At 54.0% G+C, this 21,200-nt stretch overlaps 1 protein-coding gene across 2 annotated transcripts; it reads left to right on the top strand.

The window, feature by feature from the left end:
• The first annotated feature begins 3,663 nt into the window (after nucleotides 1-3,663).
• Nucleotides 3,664-21,109, top strand: Vill (villin like). 2 transcript variants are annotated; one of them, XM_078038139.1, is made up of 20 exons: nucleotides 3,664-3,865; nucleotides 8,038-8,104; nucleotides 8,272-8,346; nucleotides 8,657-8,862; nucleotides 10,165-10,273; nucleotides 11,445-11,555; nucleotides 11,852-12,051; nucleotides 12,428-12,506; nucleotides 12,597-12,695; nucleotides 13,293-13,428; nucleotides 13,742-13,842; nucleotides 15,783-15,920; nucleotides 16,030-16,188; nucleotides 16,671-16,850; nucleotides 17,409-17,554; nucleotides 18,412-18,556; nucleotides 19,828-20,010; nucleotides 20,213-20,293; nucleotides 20,485-20,748; nucleotides 20,927-21,109. In XM_078038139.1, the coding sequence occupies exons 2-20, from the start codon at nucleotides 8,039-8,041 to the stop codon at nucleotides 21,038-21,040; spliced, it is 2,592 nt and encodes an 863-aa protein (XP_077894265.1). In that variant the 5' UTR covers nucleotides 3,664-3,865; nucleotide 8,038; the 3' UTR covers nucleotides 21,041-21,109. The 2 variants fall into 2 exon arrangements, with proteins under 2 accessions (XP_077894265.1, XP_005317418.2); XM_005317361.3 differs by lacking the exon at nucleotides 3,664-3,865 and having other exon boundaries at nucleotides 6,881-8,104.
• The last annotated feature ends 91 nt before the right edge of the window (nucleotides 21,110-21,200 follow it).

The following is a 21,200-nucleotide window of genomic DNA, read 5'->3' as shown; positions in this document are numbered from 1 at the left end:
CACTGTGCTTATTTTAAGCCCCTCAGAGGACCAGATCATGCATCCAGAGTTGCAGTAATGATATGGAGGAAAAGCAAGTTGCCTAAAACTTCCAGGCCTGATGCCCAGCTATGGCAAAGGATCTATGGGCATGGGGAACGGCCTGGGTTGCTTTCCCTAAAAGGTCATACATGTTCATTGCTAATAATTAGGGAAATCCAGAAAAGTAGAGAAAGCCTCACCTGGGCACCCGGAGCTGCTCCCAAAGTGAGAATGAGGAAGGGGCCTGATGAGAGCCCTGGTTCTGACAACACTGTGCCGTCACACGAGATGGATAGCAGGGCAGATTTCCACTGCACATCTGAGCCCTGGTCACACTGCCCAGGAACAGAACCCAGCTGTGGAACCTCCTGTACAAGGGCGGGTGACTGTACTGACCCAAGCCTGTCTGTTGGGTATGCTGCCAGGCAATACCACACACCCCTTGTCACATGGGCAAGTGAGTGACACCCCCTTGCAGGGGCCAAGGGCCAGCCTTTGGACTGTTCTGAACACCCTGGGATTCCCACAGTTTTGCTCCTTGGTGGTCCCGCTCTGGGGACTGAGTCACTGCTCCTCCCACAATGTGCAGCCCCCCTCCAGTGGGCCCCTTGCTGCTCCACTGCAGAGCTAGGGCCCAGGACATCCGCAGGCAGCCGGCTCCAGAACCCCAGTCAGCAGTTCCCGCTCCCCATCCCTGTCCCTCAGGAGGGTCTCCTGGGGGGGAAGTACCTTGGGAGGGCTGGGATAAGACCAGGACACCACTAGGGAGTGGGACCCAGGGTACCCGAGGGAGGCTGGGAGGGGTGGGTTTTCCCAGGACCACTCCCCCACCTGGGTCAATATTGACACAGAGCAGGTTGGACTTGGCAGGAACAAAGTAGCTCTGGGAACCTGCCAGGTGAGGTTGGTGGTAGATCCCTAAGCACCATAGACAGGAAGAGGTCGGGAGACTAGGTACTCAGTGCCAGTTCATTTCCATAGGGGAGGTTGGGATAGGGGAGGATGTCCGTGGGACGGTGAGCAAGCAAGGGGAAGAGCGGTAGGACCCTCTTCTTCCTCTGGGAAAGGGAAAAGGGAGAGGCTAGGGCCCCGTCCCTCTCGTTCTGCTTATGAGCCTACTCTGAGTCTCAGTTTTCCCCTCTGTGCCAAGGTGTGATGGAGACAGAGATGACTCAGGGCAGACACAAAAGACCAGGCCCTCTGGCCTCCTGCTATCTCTCTTGGGCTGGGCTCACAGGTGGTCTACTGATGTGATTCTGGGATGGGGTAGGTCTGTCCAGGCGGTGTCCCCTGGGTGCCAGGGTCCAGATAATTCTGAGGGGAGGGGACTTGGAGAGGTCCTAGTGCCTTCCTTAAGCTGCTGGGACTATGCAAGGTGGGATGTCCTGCCCAGAATGGGGTTTGCAGTGGTGTCGTCTCTGTGGCCTCTCAGAGGAGGAAATAGCTCAAAGAGTCTGAGAAATGTCTCCAAAGTCACTCGGCCAGTAGGTGCCAGGGCAGGGACAGGAGCCCGACTGCAGACAAGACTCCACATCACAGCTCTGACTCAACTGTAGGCCCTGCTGCAAAGTGCACGCACGCACACACACGCACACATACGCACACTCACACACACACTGGGCCACACAAGCCACAGGAACATGGCAACAATCATTTACTAAGCACACATCTGGCGGTCCAAGCCCATGGATTCCTCATCTAGGGAGTCAACCAAACCTGGATAGAAAATAATTGAGAAAAAAAAAAATTTGTACTGAACTTGTACAGGCCTTTTTCTTGTCATTATTCTGTAAACCATATAGGATAACAAGTGTTTCCGTGATGTTGACATTACATGAGGTATAAGTAGTCTAGAGACACGGAAATTACATGGGAAGACTGTGCAGGTTATGGGCAGCTATGACTGCATTTTACCTAAGGGTTTTAAGCCTCCACAGGTTATGGTATTCCCATTGAATCCAGGAGCAATCTTCCTGTGGATACCAAGGAATGACTTATTTTACCATGATTTTTATAAGTCTGGAAAAAACATCCCCCTGGCTACTGTGAGACAATGAACATCATGCCAGGGGGGACAGAAACAGAGAGGGCAGCTCGTGCTACCTATTGGTGGAGGCTGGCTCCTGGAACAGGGTCCATGCAGAACCAGCAACCAACTGTCCAGGGGCTGCCCTGTGGGTGGGTGTGAGGGGAAAGAACCCTGGGACAGCTCCAGGTTTGGGGCTGAACCATCCTCTGGATGTCCATCGAACATGTTCCTCAGGCTCAGCGAAGGTAGGTCTGAGAGGCCTGGGGTCTATGTGCCCGAGAGATGTGACGGGACAGAGGCTGGGAGTAGGAGGGGGAGAGGAGAGACACCAGTGTGGTCGTGGTACTTACCACCTGGGGACTGCAAGTAGAAAGAGACAGGAGCTACGGCTGGAACTCTGTGCCCCCTGACATTTAGAAGCCCAAAGGAAAGAGATGGAATGAGAGGGAGGGGGCGATGGTGACAGGACCAGCCACCACTGGTGATCTAGAAAAAAGTCACTTCCAGGGAATGTGGGAACAGAGACCAATGGGGTATCAAGGAGGAATCAGGAAGTGGGGAGAGTGAGGACACGGAATTTTGCTAAAACCAAAGACAGGCAGTCAGGTAGGGACAGATGGGGCCAAAAGCTCACTGTCAGGTCCAGGGACAGACAGGCGTATTGTCACATGTGGGTATTATACAGACACACTGAGAAACAGGGACCACCCTGTGGCATAGGCATCCTTCACACATAGGGACCCAGGGATGCTGCGTTTGTTAAGCTCAGGCCTGCTCTGGATGTGGTCCTACTAGGCACAGACTGGCCCAGAGTTCCTGGATCCCCTCACCCCTACGACAGGAACCTTAGTAGGATGAAGAGTGGGCACAGGAAACCTTGTCTTGGGGCCAGTGCATGTCCTTGAAGGGGCCGCCTACACTGGCGGGGCCTTGGCTGGGACTGAGGCCTGTAGCCTCAGGTAAGGGTAGGTGGTGCCTTAGGAGTTTCTGGAAGGCACTATTTCCAGCACCTCCTGCACCCCACCATCAGTGGGAAAGCAGGGGAGGTGTGGCCTGAGGTATGGGAGAGCCGACTTCTCTGCAAGGGCTGGAATGGCCTCTCCCACGATGGGTATCAGATTCCCTGGGGAGGGCTGTGCCGGGCAGCCAGCCCAAATTCAGAGATGGGGGTGGAGAGAACAGAGTTACCTAGAGAGAGCTGTGGCCCCCTTCCCCATCTCCCGCAGTGACCTGGATCTCACAGAGCCTAACCCACCACTCCCGGCCTAAGTTCTATTTCCTTCTAAAGTTTGCTTCAGTGGCTTGGCCCAAGAGGAGCCCATCTGGGCTCCAGAGAAGGAAATCATAGTATATTCCACCTCTCAGCCTAGCTCTGAGGTCTAGCTCTAGGTCTCCATTCCCCTATTTTCTCAGGCCCCTGGTACCCAGGAGGTGAGTCTGCCAGGCCTTGGGGAGGGGATTGGCTCCCAGACAACTCGGTCAATATTTGTGGACTGACTAACTGATTAAGTTTGAATGCCCAGCCCTCTGAGGACTGAGTGGTCGGGTGTGTCCTGCAGGGCGGGAGCTGGGATTGAGTCGTACAGGGAGAGGTGAAGTACACGAGTGGGGGAGGTGGGGCAGTGGGCAGAGCCTGGCCCCTTGCCAGACTAGCACTGCCCAAGGGCAGGGAGAAGGTGGGAGCACTTCCAGCAGGTAGGCCTGGGCCGAGGGGCACCGACCGGGTGGAGAGGGGTTGCTGCTAGCCCAGGTGTAGGGCATGGAGTCCCAGGGCAGAGGCCAGCAGAACTGAGGAAGCGGCCACCAGCCCAGCAGGTGAGATCACCCAGGGGGCAGGGCAACTGTGGCCAGGCCGTCCAGAGGGAAGAAAGCGGCAGATTCTGTGGGTGAGGGGGGTCTCTGACACCCATCATGGGTTTGCCTAAGACCCCTTCCCTCCCCCTGGCCAGGCCCCCCTGTCCTCCTCCAGCAGGCAGTGCCCCTCCCCCTTCCTGGAACTTGAAGTCACCCCAGAGTCTGGAAGGAAGGACGCACCTGGGGGAGAGAAAAGGGCACTGGAAGAGGGGGAGGGGGCGCCTGGAGGGAGAAAGGGGAAGTCAGGGAAAGGAGGGGGCACTGTGAGGGAGAAGGGGGTGTCTGGAGGAGGAAAGGAGTAGGGGTGGGTGACCCAGGGCAGAGAACAGGAGGCCAGCAGGGAGGCGCTGGGGGAAGAGGGCACCTTGGGAAAGGAGGAAAGGTGAGAAAGGGACCCTAGAGAAGAATGGGGCACCCAAAGAGAAAGAGGGCCCTGAGTAGAGGGGGCACCCCAGGAAGAGAAGGGAGCTTCCTGGAAGGAGGAGAGGACACGGGGTGCAGGGGGGTTCCCAACCACAGGATGTGGTAGAAAGGAGTCGTACAGGGAGAGGTGAAGTACACGAGTGGGGGTCTTGTGGGACTGGGGACCTCGCCCTAAGGAGAAAGAGACAGGCTGGATGAAAGAAGAGGGTATTGGGGAGCGAGGGAACCCCCCCATCTCTTAAGCATCCCTTCCTCCTATCTCCCCCAGAAACCAGTTGAAAGATGGTGAACACTGGTGACCTGGGTTGGAGTCTGGCTCCCCAGGCTGAACTCCACATTGGGCATCCTCCCAGCCACCCTGGGGGGAATGCTGCCCCCTGCTCCCCTGAAACCAGCCGAGTCCCAATCTTCTGGCTGCTTGTCTATCTTTCCTGTCTCACATGTAGCCTTCCTGTCCCTCCGAGGCTGCTGTACTATTAGGTGAACTACATCCCGTAGGTCCTAGACTTCTGCTTACTGCTTGCTTAGGTCCCTGGTCACTGTCACTGATCACTATTTCTGCCTGTCATTCAAGAGTCCTGCTGCAGAATCACAATTGCACGTAACTATATACTATAGTGTCACATTTTCAGTTGCTCAAAATCACCATTTCGTGGCCACTGTGTCTGTCTGTCACGCATGTCATTGTCACACCAACAGGCCATCACCTACAACAGTGGTTATGGACATCTAGGGACAGTTGGATGTACAGGTGACTCTCTTCTGCATCCACATTCACTCAGTCAGCACTAGCAACACTCTTCATTCATTTACCACCCATTAGTTGGGCACCTGCTGGGCGCCAGGCAGCTGGGATTCTGTGGTACATAAGAGGACAAGCCCCTGCCTTCAGGAATCTTCCCCCTCTCCTGTGTGGGAGGCCAAAGCCAACAGCATGCATGGTTTCCATGGGGTGCTAGGAGGGACTGTGTGGGATGAACACAGCTCTTACCCCCTGGCTGACTGCTGACTGACAGCCCTGGGCAGTCCCCATCTCCCTTCCCACAGCCACCTTGCACGGTGCACTGTGAGCACACCAGGGCCTAAGCTGCCCTCAGAGGCCCTGGACACCACAGTAGAGTGAGAGCCACTCTTCCAGTAGCTCTGTGCCTCTGCCCTCGCTCACCCTCGCTCTGCCAGGGAGGAGTGCAGGGGCCAGAGTAGCAGAGTCACTCTCACACCAGGGGCCCAAGGGAGAGACTCAGAAAGAAGTGACTTGGGTGTCTATTCAGCAAAGCAGCAACAAGGAGAGAAAGCTGCAGCTGGCAGGGTTTAAGTTAAATGCACAAAGACTTCCATGCAGGAGAGAATGACCAAACCTCACACACACATTTCTGAAGGAGTTGTGCAGGGGAGCCCTAGGGGGTCGATGGCAATCTGCTGAGATGTAAGAAAATCAACAGAACAGAGAGCCTGCCTTCCTCCAATACTTCATGTTTCTCTCCCTCCTCTGCACACTCAGAACCCACAGAGTCCAAACCTAAGTGACTCAGGTCAGTTTGCAGAGTCTCTGTGTTAGAGGTCAGCCCAGTTTCAAGAATCTGTCAAGAGTGCTTATGCCTCATTTGCCCAACGCTTAGGCCAGCTGAGCTTGTCACTTGCTGCACTCTGTCACAGTCTTCAGAGACAGTTCTTGTGTGCACTCTGTCTTGGATTTATAGAACTTTGTCTCTCTGCAGAGCCTGGTTTTGCCTGAAGCCTCTGTTTTCAGACTCCGGGGCTCTTTTAACAGTGGGTCCCTGTTTCCCTGGGCATAAGATTTGCTTTCCCTGCAGAAGCTGTTGTGCATGCTCAGCTCATCCCTGTCTGCAGAACTTGTCTGGTGCCTTTGTCTGGGACACATTTTTGTACATAAAGACATTGCCCCTGTTTGCAAAGCTTTGTCTGTTCAAGCAGCACCTGTCCCCCTTAGCAGAAACAGTTCCCTCCACGTGAGTGTCTCGACCTCAGACTATTTCGGGTCTGGATTCTTTCTGTGGTCTATGGGTAGCGTCTTTGGCAATTGTCAGGACTTGTGCCTGTTAGCCCAGCCTATCTGAATTTCCCTGGGTAGAAACTGTCTTCTTGTAGGATTTGTTCTGATGAAGTTTACCCTGCTGGGGGGGTGGGAGGGCTCTGTCTGTCTGGGAGCATAGGTGTCTTTCTGCAAAGCACACCCCTATCTTCAGAGCCTTTATCTGCAAAACTCTATTCCTATTTTCATGTGTACCTGTTAGAGACCCTTTACCTGTTTACAGAACATTTACCTGTCTCAAAACTGATCTTCTTCTGTAAAGCCCAACCCATTTGCAGGGCACAGGGCTTAGGGCCCTCCACAGAACCCAGCCCTGCTTCAGTCTTGTCTACATGTGGAGTAGATGTGCTGGCACACAAAGCTGACTCCTGCCACTCCTTCGGCAGCTCCTCCTTCTCTGGAGGAACCACCACTGTTTACAGAACCTGTCTGTCTGAAGACCCTGTGTTGGCTTGTAAAATCTCTTATCTGCAAATCACATCTCTGGATTTTCTGTTTACAGGGCCTGAGTCTTTTTTCAGAGCCTGATCTCTTTTTAGAGCTTATGATTATTTTCCTGGCCTATTCTCATCTCCCTGTAAGTAGGAATTGAGTCTGTTTGCAGAGGCTACCCTGCATACAGAGCACGCTCATGCCAAAGAGAGCCTGCCTCCATCTGTGAGGCCTTTCTCTGGCCAAAAATGGGACACCTGTTTGCAGAGCCTTGCCCATCTATGAACTTGTCCATGTCTGCAGAGTCTGTCCCTTATACAAAGAGTCCCTGTCTTGAGGCTTGTCCCCATCCATGTTGGCAGAGCCTTTCCCAGTGTGCAAAACTCCCACATGCCTGCAACACCCATAACTGTTTGTAAAGCCTTTGTCAGTGTTCACAGTCATGCTGGTTTGAGCAGCCTGTATCAGTTGTCCTGGGCTGTGCCTGTGTCTGATGCACAGGCCATCCTTGCACGCGCACACCGTCATTTCCATCAAGAGAACCGGAGACTTTGAAACCCTTTCTTCAGTCTGAGAAAACTGTCCCTGCTTGCAAAGCCTTCGCCTGTTTGCAAGCCCTTTTCTGTCCACAGAGCCTGTCACGGAGTAGGTCCCTGCTGTTGGCATAGCCTGATCCTAACTTTGCCTGGAAAACCTGTGTCTATTTGTAGCTCGATTGTGTGCGGAGCCTGTCTTTGTCTACAGGATTGAGTTCTATTTCAAGAGCCTGTCCCTGTTGGCCTTCTGTCCCCGCCTGTTGAATCTGTTCCTACTGGCAGAGCTTTTGCCTGATTGTAGAACCTACCATTCTCTGCAGCAAGTGCCCCTGAAAGCAGATCCTGCATCTGTCTGTATAGCCTGTTTCTAACTCCTTATTTGCAGCGGTTGCTGGCTTCAAAGCCTGCCCCTGCCCAGAGAGCTCAGCCCTGTTCTAAGAGCACCCAGGTCTCTGTTTGCAAAGTCTCCATATACTGGGCTACAGTGCCTGTCCTGGTTTTCTGATGTCTGTGTGTTTACAGAGCCCTCCTAATGAAAGTCACACTTCATGACGAAGGTGCTTTGGAGAGCTGTAGGTGGGAAGAATTCTTGTTTGGAGCCCGGAGAACAGGTGGCTAGGAGGTGGACCTACTACCTGAGAACTCTGGCTCTTGTTCCCTGTGTCCTCTCTCATTCCTGCCTGGTTTAGGATGAACAATAACAAGGGCCTCCCAGCCATCGACAGCCACAGAGACCTCCAAATATGGATCATTGAGGTAAGAGGTCTGACACACGGCACAGATGGTGACATGATAGGTGTGGGGTTTCAGAAACCAGGCTCCTCCTGCCCCCAACCCAGAGCTCTCTCCCCTACACACACCAGGGGTGGAGATTATGGTGGAGGGGGGTCTCTGAGTTGTCACATGGCACCCTTTTCTCCCAGAACCTGAAGATGGTGCCAGTACCTGAGAAGGCTTACGGGAACTTCTTTGAGAAACACTGCTATATCATCCTCCATGTGAGTCACATGGGGATTGTGTTTGGGACAGAGGGTGACATGGCCCAGCACTGGAGACTCCAAGGCGCAGACACTATCTCTGCCCTAGAAAGAGGCAAGCTGAGAGCCCCAGAATCACCTCTCCCAAGGGGGGCTGCTGCCCTGAGCCCTCTTAGCCCCTGCTGCCCCTTCACGATCTGTCCACAGAGCATCTGCCCACCATCTCCTCCACCCTTTACCTCCTTTCCACCTGGGCCTTGATGCCTGGACTCCTCCCTGCTCCTGCTCCTCTGCCTGCCCACCCCCACATACACAAACACATGAACCCTAGGTCTCCCGGAGCAAAAAGGCCACACAGGAAGCATCCAGCAACCTGCACTACTGGATCGGGAAGGAGGCAAGCACCGAGGCTCAGGGTGCTGCAAGCACCTTTGTGCAGCACCTGCAAGAGGAGCTGGGGGACCGGACAGTGCAACATCGGGAAGTGCAGGGCCATGAGTCCGAGTGTTTCCACAGCTACTTCCATCCGGGAGTCATGTGAGTGCGGGGCAGAGTAGGGAGGAACTGGGACTGGGAGGCCCCGGTGGTGAATCCAGTGCTCAGGCTGCCTTGGGATGACTACCCCCATTTGCTAAATGGAAAGTGTGTGTGCATGTGCGTTTGTGCATGCATTTGTGTGTGAGAGAGAGATACAGTGTGTATGAGAGAGAGAGAGAGAGCGCACTTTGTTGAGATACGACCCACATACCATACCATGCACCCATTTCAATATGCCATTCAGTGATTTTCACAGGCTTGCCCAACCAGCACCATGAGCAGTTTGAGAACGTTTTTATCACCCTTACAATAAGTGGTCCTTCATAACAGGCTTTTTTCAATTAGCATGCTGTTTTCAAGGTTCATCCATGTTGTATCAGGCATTATTAATAATTTATTTTTGTTACCAAATACTATTCCACTGTATGAATATGCCATATTTTATTTATTCACTTAATGGACATTTGGGCTGTTTCCACCATGAACATTTGTATACAAGTTTTTGTGTGGACAAATGTTTTTATTTCTCTGGGGTATATACCTAGGAGTGGACACCAAAATTGTTTTGAGTTTTCTTCTATGTTGCTGTGCTGGTAGAAATGTCTTTTGGGGGGTGCTGGCCTAGTATGAGTGAGGCACTGGGTTCGAGCCTCAGCACCCCATAAAAATAAACAAATAAAATAAAGGAATTATGTCCATCTACAATTATATATATATATGTGTGTGTGTGTGTGTGTGTGTGTGTGTATTTGTATACATATATATGTAAAGAAATGCCTTTTGCTATAAATTACTTTAATGGTTTTTAAATTAATAATTGTAATATATTTAGGTTGAACATAGGAACTTGTCAATATCTGACCATGTCTGCTTCATACAGTTGGGCCTACATTTGTTCATGTAGTATATACATGAACACATGCATTCAAGTATACATGCATATGCAGAAACACACACCACCCCCTGTGCATGTCCACCTGTAGATGGGCACACCCCCCACATGTAAATAGTCATGTCCTCCTGAACGTATCTATGTCGTTACCCATTTCCATGTACTCCCATCCAGACTTACATGGGTAAATAGATATACACTGAACCTCCAAAAGAATACACACATACATAGATGCACACATGTCCACATCTCTACACATGGATAAAACACACATTCATGCCTCATGTTTACTCTAACATGCACTGAACAGGCACATGACATCCCCTATGCACGTGTGCATGTGCTCACTTTTTCACTCATTCCTACACATGGCAGTGTGTGTTTCTAAGTGGGACCCGTTCCCTTCTCAGCTACAGGAAGGGGGGCCTAGCCTCTGACGTCAAGCATGTGGAGACCAACATGTACAACATCCAGCGACTGCTGCACATCAAAGCGAGGAAGCACGTGTCTGCCACCGAGGTGAGGGTCGCCAAGAAGGCACTTGACCTCTGGACTCAGCTTGGACTGAGTATACTGAAGTATAAGGAAGTGTGGAAGTTGGTAGGGAATGTGGGGAGTGGGGATGAGCTGTCAGCGTTCCCAGAAGGCCTGACTCGAATAAGAAGAGAAGGCAGAGCCAGTCTTCCAGCTCCACCTCTGCCACGGCTCCCTGGACCCTCTTCTTCACGTGTCTCATGGGCATGTTAGGAATTTGGGCAGGTGAGGCAGATAAGATTGTGCACCTTGTAAGCAGCACAATGGGAGGTGGCACATTTGTGAAGGAGTGCAGAGTCTCAGGCTCTCTCACATACACTGTCACTGTCAACCACAGGCACCCACACTGTCTCTCCTTACACCCTCAACGCTACTCTAGTCCATATGATATCCATGTGCAAATCAGCACAGAGAACCCCTTGCTTCCAGATGTCAAGAAATTTAAGGAAGATACTGATCTTGTTAGATCAAGTCATTATACTGCCATCAGGCCGGAATGTGGTGTAGTGATCACTCAGGAGTACAATGTCAACAATGTGAACCAAGGTCCTTCAGTCTGCATAATAGGTGGCAGCCCTCCACAGGCTCTGCACTGTCACCCACAGATCCAGTGACCATGCATCCCTGATCATGCTGGGACACCATACAGTATTAAGTTTCACTATTATCCTGGCATAATTATTTGGAGTGCCCCCTTTTATCCTCAAACGTGTTTCCATTTGGATAGATTTCCATAGATAGACACTGTCCCCACACAAGCACATGTGCACTGTCACCATGAGCACACAAACTTGTTCATATTTGATATACTCCCACACATGTACATGTACACACAGATAAATGCATACACCCCACCTGTATACATATGTGCAGCTTTAGACATACTTTGAATGAAAAGTGTCATGCTTAGTCATGTTCGCCCTGTGGATATAGCATTGTCTACAAGCACGCATTCCTAGAGATGTACACAGACACAGAGAGCCACCCTCCAGGTTACTTTTGATTACATAGATGCATGCCTACACATTGTGTTAGGTGTTGTTACAGTCACAGGGCTTCATGTGTCTAAGTGACACACTCCAGCTATGCTCCCCTCTGGCTGGGTGCTGCTAGTATGACACACTTTTTTCCTCCCTGTTGCTCCTGACTCTGGCAGGTGGAGCTGTCCTGGAACAGCTTTAATAAAGGAGACATCTTCCTGTTGGACCTGGGCATGGTGATGATCCAGTGGAATGGGTCCAAGACCAGCATTTCTGAGAAATCTCGGGTCAGTGTCTGCCCTAGGAACTGGGGGTTCAGGGCTTGGTCCTACAGGTTTCTATCCCCTGTCTACCCCAAGAAGTGGGCTGGACTCTCCACCTCCATCAGAAGCACCTACTGGGCACAAGCTGAGTTCAGCCCCTGCACTGGTGATGGCCCCCCAGATGCCAGAGGGAGGAGACAACAGCTTTCCCTTCCCACCATCCCTGCCTCTGGGAGCTGAGCAGTGACAGGAAAGATCTGAGCTGGGCTGCCAGAGTGAGGGCACACCTGGGAAGCCTGACTGCCATTTCCTCTCCAAAGGGCCTGGTTCTGACCTGCAGCATCCGGGACAGGGAACGTGGTGGTCGTGCACAGATTGGCATAGTGGATGATGGAGTTGAAGTCACTGACCCCACACATATCATGGAGGCTGTGCTGGGTTGCAGAGTGGGCAATCTGCATGCAGCCATGCCCACCAGGAGTATTAACCAGCTACAGAAGGCCAATGTCCGCCTCTACCAGTGAGCAGAATTGAGGGAGGACAGGGTGGGCAGAACAGTCCAGAACTGCTTGTCCAGCATTACTGCAATAGCACAGCAACTCTAGAAAGCCCTCCAGTAAAAGCAGATGGATTTCTGGGACCTGGCATGTGGGACCTTGGGTTTATCCTATACTCTCAAATGATGTGTGGCAACCCTACTGGGAAACCCTTTGTGCAGATGAGGGAATGAGGCCCCATGAAGGTCAAGGAGCTGTATAAGGCTCTACGCAAGGCCACAACTCCCTTCAGCTCCCATGCCTTCTGTCTTTGGGGAAGTAGAAGTTCCAAACAGGGGCAGGGTAAAGCCAGGCCAAGGAGGGACTGGGCTGCCCATAACCTGGATGCCTGTCCCCCAGTGTCTATGAGAAAGGCAAGGACTTGGTGATACAGGAATTGGCAACCCGCCCCCTAACCCAGGACTTGCTGCAGGAGGAGGTGAGAAAACCCCCAGCCCCTTGATTCATCTCTACTCCACAAGCCCAGCTGTCTGGACCACCTACTAACCAGACCTATCCTGGCTCCTAGGATTGCTACATCCTGGACCAGGGTGGCTTTAAGATCTACTTATGGCAGGGACGTATGTCCAACGTGGAGGAGAAAAAGGCTGCCTTCAGCAGGGCTGTGGTGAGGCCCTGGGTCCCTGTCTGAGAGACACAGCACAGCTCTGGGCTCTGATTAGGGAGGAGACTGGCCCTGAAATCTGGCAGGGGGTTTCCTTCCCTGGGGATCTAAGGGAGGGGGAACTTAGAACTTTGACTTGGGAAATATCCACATCCTGGGGTCCCAAAGGAGAGGAAACCCTAACCTGGAGCCAGAAAGTAGATGCACCCTGAGCCATGTTCTATCTATCTATATAGAGATAGAGATAGAGATAGAGATAGAGACAGAGATAGCACATGGCCCAGCCTTGAGGTCTGGGAGCCTTCTGCACTGGGTGTCCCCTCCTTTCTGGGGTGGGGGGTAGAAGTGGTTTGGCCTGGGTCTGCATGAGTTGTCATGGCCAGCTCTTCTCTAGGCTGGGACTTGGGGACCTCTGTCTGCCCACAGGGACCTCAGAGAAGTCGGTAATGACAGTGCCGGCTTGTTAAATGGGTCACAAACTTGTTAATTAACGCGTCTCAGAGCTGAGCTGCTTTTGCCGCTGTAGTGGGGGGCGGCCCCTGGGAGGTGGAGCGCCATGGAAGCCCGAAGCCCGCAGGCCTGATGGAGTCCCGGCCCCAGGGCTTCATCCAGGCCAAGGGCTACCCGACCTACACCAACGTGGAGGTGGTGAACGAGGGCGCCGAGTCGGCCGCGTTCAAGCAGCTCTTCCGAACGTGGACTCGCGAGCTGGGCAGGAAAAAGCTGGACCGGACAGGTGCGCGGGGGAGACGCGGCTGGAGGGGCGGGGCCTGGCGGGAGAGGGGCGGGGCCTGGCGGGAGAGGGGCGGGGCCTGGCAGGAACACGTGGTTCGCCGTGAGGGGCGAGCGGGAGCGGGCGTGGCCCTGGCCGAGGGGTGCTGGACAGAACTCAGCACTAAGAGTGAAGGGGCGTGGCCAGAGCGTCCGGACTGGCCAGGGAGGGCCCTGGAGTCTAGGAGGGACCCTGAAGAGTGAGTGGGGCGGGGCTGGTGGAGGCTGGGACTTGAGCCGAAAGAAAGCTCCGTTGACATCCCTTGTCTCATCTTCAGGTAGATCCATTCAGGTAAAGCTGGACGTGGGCAAGCTGCACAGCCAGCCAGAGCTAGCGGCCCAGCTCAGGATGGTGGACGACGGCTCTGGGAAGGTGGAGGTGAGGGGCTGATTTAACTAGCTATGCTTTGCTCACTGGTAAACCATACGGGTGGTGCTATCTCAGGTGACCCTAGGACACCCGGATGCACATCCACACACAACTGGGGACAACCAGTAACCCATGCACATACACAAACTCTGCCTGACAGCTGACTGATACAGTCAAGCCTAATCATACATAGTTATATGTGTGACAAGCCCATACCTATGACAATACAGACACAGGTACTCATACTTAGTGATTGCATCATCATAGCCAGGTGCACAAGTGCAAATATGAAATTGCATGACTCTGTATCACACATGACAGCAGTCACACAATGGTCAACACCAACACAGATGCACAGCCACACATAATCTATCTCAGCCCCCTATTCCCAGCCCCCTATACAGTCCTCAACTGTGAACCACTCATCTGGTCTCAGACCAGTGTGCTAGGAGCCGCAGGTGTTGAAGGCCACTTCCAGGCTCCATGCAGCACACGATTGCACACTGATTTGCTGGCTGACCCTCAAGCAGAGGCTTTGGTATCCTTTGGGACTCCACTGTTAAATCTATAAAGTGTGGGCAGAAATTGGTCCCATCTGGTCCCAAGGCTGATGTGGGGATGCTGTGAGATTACAGAAACGGGACCACTGGTGAGGGGTCCTAGTTCTCAAGGAAGGTTGAGGTCAGAGGAATATAAGATGCCTCCTACATTTGCCCTAATAGAGATGGGCAGAGGAGGTGAGTGGTGGGAGACAAAGAGAGGAGGAGAAGCACCAAGTGGGGAAAGGAAGGGGAAAGGCCTGCAGAGGGGAAGATGGGATGCGGGGTGGGTAAGGAGACTGGGAAAGGCAGGGAGTGGGGCAGAGATGGAGAGAGGAGGAAGAGATGGGGTAAAGGATGAGCAGGGAGAGTTGGGGGTTCAGGGCAAGGAAAAGGTAGGTTGGGGAAAAGGGGTGCATTGAGAGAGACAGAGGGAGCAGCAGGGAGAGAGCAAGGCAGGGAAGCCATAGGTAGGCAAGGGAGCAAGGGAAGGAGAGTATGGGACCCAGGCTCCAAGTACAGGGAGCGGAGGCAGTGGGCAGCAGGCAGAGAGGCCTGAGACGGGAGGCCTAGTTTCCAGGTAAGTGCCACTCTTGGGTGGTGTGTGGCCCAGATGAGCATCTTCTGCAAAAGGCAGGGTTCTGGATCCTCTGGTCTGGAAGGAAAGTTCCCCCAGAGAAGCTTTTGGGCTTTATGTGGGTAAAGGATGCCCAGACGTTGTTTCCTGGCCTGTAGAGGCAAAGTGAAGTAGGTGCTGGGATCCCCAATTTGCAAGTGGGAAAACCAAAAGCTTTGAGGGCCTCACCGCTAACCACACAGATCTGCAATTTGACCAGGGTCTGTCTACCTGGCTCCAAAGGGTGGCTACCTGGGGGAACAGGGAACACTGACAAATGTGAGGAAGTGTTTTCCTCTCCGATTTCGAGCAGGCTTTGTTGTTGTTGTTGTTGTTGTTGTTGTAGTTTTAATGACACTTGAAAGCCAAAAGGGCATGTTCCCTAATGTTTCGAGGCCTGACTTCTGCTGACCTGGCCTGAACAGTGTCTGTGTGAGGTCCTGTCTGCCCCTGACCAGGGCTGTGGCTGGCGGGGCTGGGACTTGGGGTGAGGTTGGGGCAGGGTGGTCCAGGTCACATCCTTTGAAGTCCTTGCCACTCGTTTACTCAGGTACCACATGCAAACTCAGTCTTGGCTGAGAGCAGATCAGCTCAGGTGTGATGGGTTCCAGGGGTCCGTGGGGGAAAAGGGTCACCTGCAGATTCAGCACAGAGCATGGGGAGGTTGCAGAGCTGGGGTGAGCTCCTTGCCTACACAAGATGAGGAATGAAAGAGAGCTTTCTGGGTAGGTGTGGATAGGCAGGCTGGTTCAGGTAGAGGAGCTACCTTTGCCCACTGGTTCCCTTCTCCTCAGATGTGGTGCATCCAGGACTCACGCAGGCAGCCCGTGGATTCCAAGCGTCATGGACAGTTGTGCTCAAGCAACTGCTACCTCGTCCTCTACACATACCAGAAACTGGGCCGCATCCAGTACATCTTGTACTCATGGCAGGTGCACCGGCTGGAGGGAGGTGGTGCACACCTTAAAGTCTAAGAGCTAGAGCCAGAGAAGGAAATGTGAGAGCTGCCTTGGGCCATCACTGTCTCCCCAAACCCCACAGGGACACCAGGCCACAGCAGAAGAGACCAAGGCCCTGCACTCTAATGCTGAGGAGCTGGACCACCTGTACCAGGGAGCTCTGGTGCAGGAGCATGTGACAATGGGCAGCGAGCCTCCCCACTTCCTTGCCATCTTCCAAGGCCAGCTGGTGATCTTCCAGGTAGGGCCCACCCTGCTGCTGCAGGGGCAGCTTCCCCAGGCCTGGACGTGGCCGTAGCCCTTGCATGAACTTGCTAAACACCTCTTCAGGTCTGGGGTCCAGCATTCCAGCATGTGGTTTCCTGGTGCTTGTCCAAGGCCCAGGAACCCCAAGGGTGACCCCATAGTCCCACAGATAAGTATGGAGCAGGAACATAGGCAAGGAAACCGAGTCAAAAGGGACCCAGTGATGTCATACACAGGTAGAACTGCTCCTGGTGTTACACCTTCAAGGCCCGGGCATTGTGCCCTGACTCTGCAGAGAAGGGGTGAGGGGTCCACTTACAAAGGGCTTGCTTTCCTGTCCCAGACTGATGGATCCCTACACTCCACCTTCAGAGGGTCCAGAAGACAATGTTGGCCTAAGTCTTGGGGCAGTTTGTCCCTACTGGGACAGAGAGGCAACCCCCCTGCCCAGGAGCCTGAGGCCTAGCACTTTTCTAGGGGAGCATTGGGCACCACGGGAAGGGGCAGCCAGCCTCTGTCCCCAGGCTCTTCCACGTGCAAGGCACTGACGGCTACAACACCAGGACCATGGAGGTGCCAGCCCGAGCCTCGTCCCTCAACTCCAGTGAGGTCTTCTTGCTAGTCACAGCTGGTGTCTTCTACCTCTGGTTCGGGAAGGTACCTGTAGGACTGACTGCTTGATTCGTACCTGGGGACAGGCCCAAAATAGGCCAATGGGGGTGAGGTTAGGGCAGGGGTGAGGGTGAAGAGCCACAGCACTCCTGATGGAACTAGGAGGAAGTCACAGAGCAACAGGTGGATGTGCAAATCCATGGGTTGGAGCCAGGCCTGGCCCCAGGTCCCTCCCCTCCTTCCTGCCTTAAGCAGAGGTCCTAGCCCATCCCAAGTCTCTTGGGAAAAGGGGAAGGCCTACTCTGGTTTGCTGGAGTTTTCTATGAACTTCAGCATGAACCATGAATCACCCTCAAGCCTGGGAATCCCCATTCATACTCTGGATGCAGAGGGGGATCCAGAACATGTGACCCTGATCAGCCGGAAAAACTGAGTCTTAGAGGGGAAAGAAGGGAGATAGATTCCTTGCTCACACATGCCCTGCCATCAGCTTGGGTCTCCTGTGGCTCAGGCCCAACTTTCCACAGGCCGGGTGAGTGGGATGTAGGACTGGAGGCCACGGCCTGCCCCCTGTGGGGCTTGACCCAGCTTTATGCTTGCCAGGGCTGTAACGGTGACCAGCGTGAGATGGCACGGACAGTGGTCACTGTCATTTCCGGGAATGACAAGGAAACGGTGCTAGAGGGTCAGGAGCCTCCCCAATTCTGGGAGGCCCTGGGGGGCCGGGCCCCCTACCCCAGCAGCAAGAGGTAAGGGAATTGGGAGGAGAGTGTTCTTATTCCAAGGAGGAATTGAAGCCCATAGGGGGTGGGTGACTAATCAAGGGTCACACAGAGAGCTGGAGAGATGACTAGGACTGAGGACTCTCAAATCTACCCCCCAGAGGCTCAGGAACAAAGCCCACCCTTCATTCGCCAGGCCTGGGTAACTGGGATCAGAAGATTCCAGGAGAGCAGGGGAAGTGGTGCCCTCTGCTGGCCTAATCCTCTCCCTGCAGTGTCACTGTCCTGGGCAAAGGCACTGTTCCTCAACATTCCCCTCCTGGCCCCGCCTGGGTAATTGAATGAGGTATATGTTGGAGGAAAGGGCAGAGTTAGACCTTAAGGGAAGAGGTGGCTAAGTTCCAGGCCTTGCTGGTGTGACTGTGGGGCTTTGTTTTTGCACCACACCTGCTGAGTCTCCCCGGCTCAGTACGATCATCCCCTCACCCAGCCCAGCCTAGCTTCCCTTCCTTAATCCTGGGGCCTGAGGCCACGCCACCCAGGGGTGTGCCTAGAGGACTCTCCCTTCCCAGAGAGGGTGCTGTCATACCCTTCCCCAGTGTCCATTCCAGGGAAATTCATGGGACAGCTGGTGTCACAGCTGGCTGGGGACAGATAGATCACCTAGTCTGCGTTCTCCATGGACAGAAAGGAATTGCAGCCCAGAGAGGAGCAGGGGGCTCCTGGAGAGAATTATGGGGTGGGTGAAGCTAAGAGGAAGGCCCAGTCTCCTACCCCAGAGAAGCTGCCTCCTGGCCCTGGGGTGGGTGCTATATGCTGAGGGCGGGCAGGGCCCAGGCTGCAGAGGTACAGCACCTCTGTGCCCCATGCTCCGTGCTGGCCAGGCTCCCGGAGGAGGCCACCAGCTTCCAGCCACGACTGTTTGAGTGCTCCAGCCAGGAAGGCTGCCTGGTCCTCTCAGAAGTGGTGTTCTTCCGTCAAGGAGATCTGGACAAGCATGACATCATGTTGCTGGACACCTGGCAGGAGGTAAGCGGCCACTCCTGCCTGGCTGGAGTGTGAATGCGGGTGTGTCTGTATTTGTGTAACTGGGTATGACTCCACATAAGCTGTGAGTGACTATGACACTAATGGTGCAATCATGTGGCTGTCTGTGTCACTGTGTGAAAGTACTGAGTCTTCTATGGGTCTCGTCTGACCGGGACCATGTGTGTAGCTGTGTGTAACCCTGAGTATCTTACAATGCTGTGTGTGGCTCCAGATGAAGGCACACCTGGGCTGGACCTGTCAGGGTGGAGTGAGTAATGGTCAGTGGATGGACTGACCGAAGGTATGTGGGGTGATGCTTGTGACTATTGCTCTTGGATATGCGCCTGGATGGGAGCCTGATGTGTCAGTGACAGTGGGGTCAAGTAACTGACTAGAACTGGCCAGACCTTGGGGACTCTACCATGAGACTCATGTATATATATGTGTGTGTGTGTGTGTGTGCATGTGTGTGTGTGCACGCTCACTTGCATACACACGTATGTGGCAGATAGAAAGAAACCACAGGACCTGAGGTGGGTGTGAGCAACCGAGTGACTCTGTGTGTCTGTGGCACTGTGTTTCTGTGTGACTTTCCAAAGTGGTGTAAGTGGCTGATCACGTGTGACTGTCACACCATGTGTTAGACAATAGTGGATGGCAATACGTGGCTGTGATTTGCTGTCGGGCTGGATGACAAGGGAGGCTGGTGTGCCTTTATATCACTGTGCCTGTGGGAGTCCACGTCTGTGGCAGCATGTGGGTTGGTGGCAAGGCTGTGGGCATGCACCTCAGAAAAAACGAGCCCTTCCTATAGCTGCACTGGACCTGATCAGCCCCAGCTCTCTGACCTGATTTCCTCCCACCCTCCCCTTGCTGGTTCTGCTTGCTGTTCCTGGAACATGCCAGGCGCATGGTTACTTCAGGACCTTTGTACTGGTGGCTTCTTCTTCATTGTCTCCTCAGACACACATGTGACCTGCTCCCTCATGAAAAAAAAGTCAGGGATTTTTATCTATTTTTTAAATTTTTGACTCCCCAGTGCCTGGCATACAGTGGGTGCTTAATAAATATCTGTGGGACAAATGCATGAATGCATGTGGACCTTCTTGTGTTCACTGTTGTGTGGGTGGTAGCGTGCTGGGTGTGTCCGGGTGGCCAGGGCTGTGTGGGTGGGGTTCTGAGGTCATCAGATAGACAGGGAGCCGGGAGGAGGTGTGTGGCTCCAGGCAGCCCCTCCACATGTCCCAGACCAGGCCCCCTCTGTGGCCCAGATATTCCTGTGGCTTGGTGCTGCCGCCAGTGAGCGGAAGGACGCGGTGGCCTGGGGCCAGGAGTACCTGAGGACCCATCCAGCAGGGAGAAGCCTGGCCACGCCCATCGTGCTGGTCAAGCAAGGCCACGAGCCGCCCACTTTCACAGGATGGTTCTCCACTTGGGACCCCTACATGTGGTCGGTGAGTAAGGCCCCAAATCCCTAGCCCCATCCTCATTTGGGGGGAGTGGGACCTCCCGGAGCCAACTGAAGGAGGAGGTGCTGGTCTGGCTGGGGACCTCCAACATGTGTGAGGGAGCTCTGACCGTGTCCTCACTGGCCTTATCTCAGGGGTGCCCCTTCATCTGCCCAGCCCTGATAACTGACCTCATTCTTGCTCCCAGAACAACCGGTCCTATGAGGAGGTGGTGAAGAGTGGGGTCTCCCACTTGGGAACAGAATCTGCCATCTCTGGGATCACAGCAGTGAGTACTGGGAACCCTACCATGGCATTGCCCACAGTGGTGTAGGCTTGGATAGCACGATCCAGAGCGGGCAGGGGCCTGGTAGGTGGTCAGGGTTGCAGCTGGGGGCAAGAGGCAAGTGGGTTCAATGTCACCTCCCCGAGGAGTGCCTAATTCCAATCTTCCCCAGCGTGAGGTCCCTCTCTGGACAGGAAATCAACAATTTCCAGCTATCCCAGTGGCCAGGCGAGAGCAGAGCAGGTCCTCCAGACCTGCCAGCCATCAAAGACAGCCAGGACATCTCAGAGATGGAGTTGGGGCCCAGGGTAGGCAGCAGAAGTGCCAGCATCAGCAAGAGCAACAGCAGCAGCAGCAGCAGTGTCAGCTTGGTCGACAGTGGGAGCCTGCCCCCCGAACGGCTGAGGTACCAGGCCGTTGAGGACCTGCCACAGGGCGTGGACCCCACCCGCAAGGAGGTGGGTGATCACTTACTGCCCCACACCTAACGCTGTGCTGGAGGAGCCCAGGACACCATCAGCCCATTGTGCAGGGATGGGAGGCGTGTCCCAGATGGGTGGCAGTGCCCTGATGACATCTCTAGGTAGGATAGGACTCTGGGCTCTCATGACAACCTCCCCTACATCCCTCCCCCAGTTCTATCTCTCAGACGCTGACTTCCAAGACATCTTTGGGAAATCCAAGAAGGAGTTCTACTGCATGGCCAAGTGGAAGCAGCAGCAGGAGAAAAAGAAGCTGGGCTTCTTCTGAGTCCGGGGGGCTCTGCTCACACCCCCAGACCCCCTCACCTTTGCCAATAAAAGGCAGTGGTGTGCACCAGGTGTGGTACGTGTGCCTTCAGACGCGGATCCCTCAGTGTGCTTCTGGCTGCCCTCTCCAGACCACCCTCAGGAGCATGGAGAAGGGACAT

The sequence above is a fragment of the Ictidomys tridecemlineatus genome, chromosome 2 (assembly GCF_052094955.1).
Source record: "Ictidomys tridecemlineatus isolate mIctTri1 chromosome 2, mIctTri1.hap1, whole genome shotgun sequence".
NCBI lineage: Eukaryota > Metazoa > Chordata > Mammalia > Rodentia > Sciuridae > Ictidomys > Ictidomys tridecemlineatus.
The sequence above is the reverse complement of the archived record's forward strand: the minus strand, read 5'-3'. Positions and strand labels throughout refer to the sequence as shown.

Bases quoted from the DNA above. Each gene is read 5' to 3' on its own strand.
- Vill (XM_078038139.1), top strand. From the start codon at position 8,039: ATGAACAATAACAAGGGCCTCCCAGCCATCGACAGCCACAGAGACCTC. The intron at 12,052-12,427 runs GTGAGCAGAATT...CCTGTCCCCCAG, and splicing joins GCCAATGTCCGCCTCTACCA to TGTCTATGAGAAAGGCAAGG. The intron at 13,429-13,741 runs GTGCGCGGGGGA...TCTCATCTTCAG, and splicing joins GAAAAAGCTGGACCGGACAG to GTAGATCCATTCAGGTAAAG.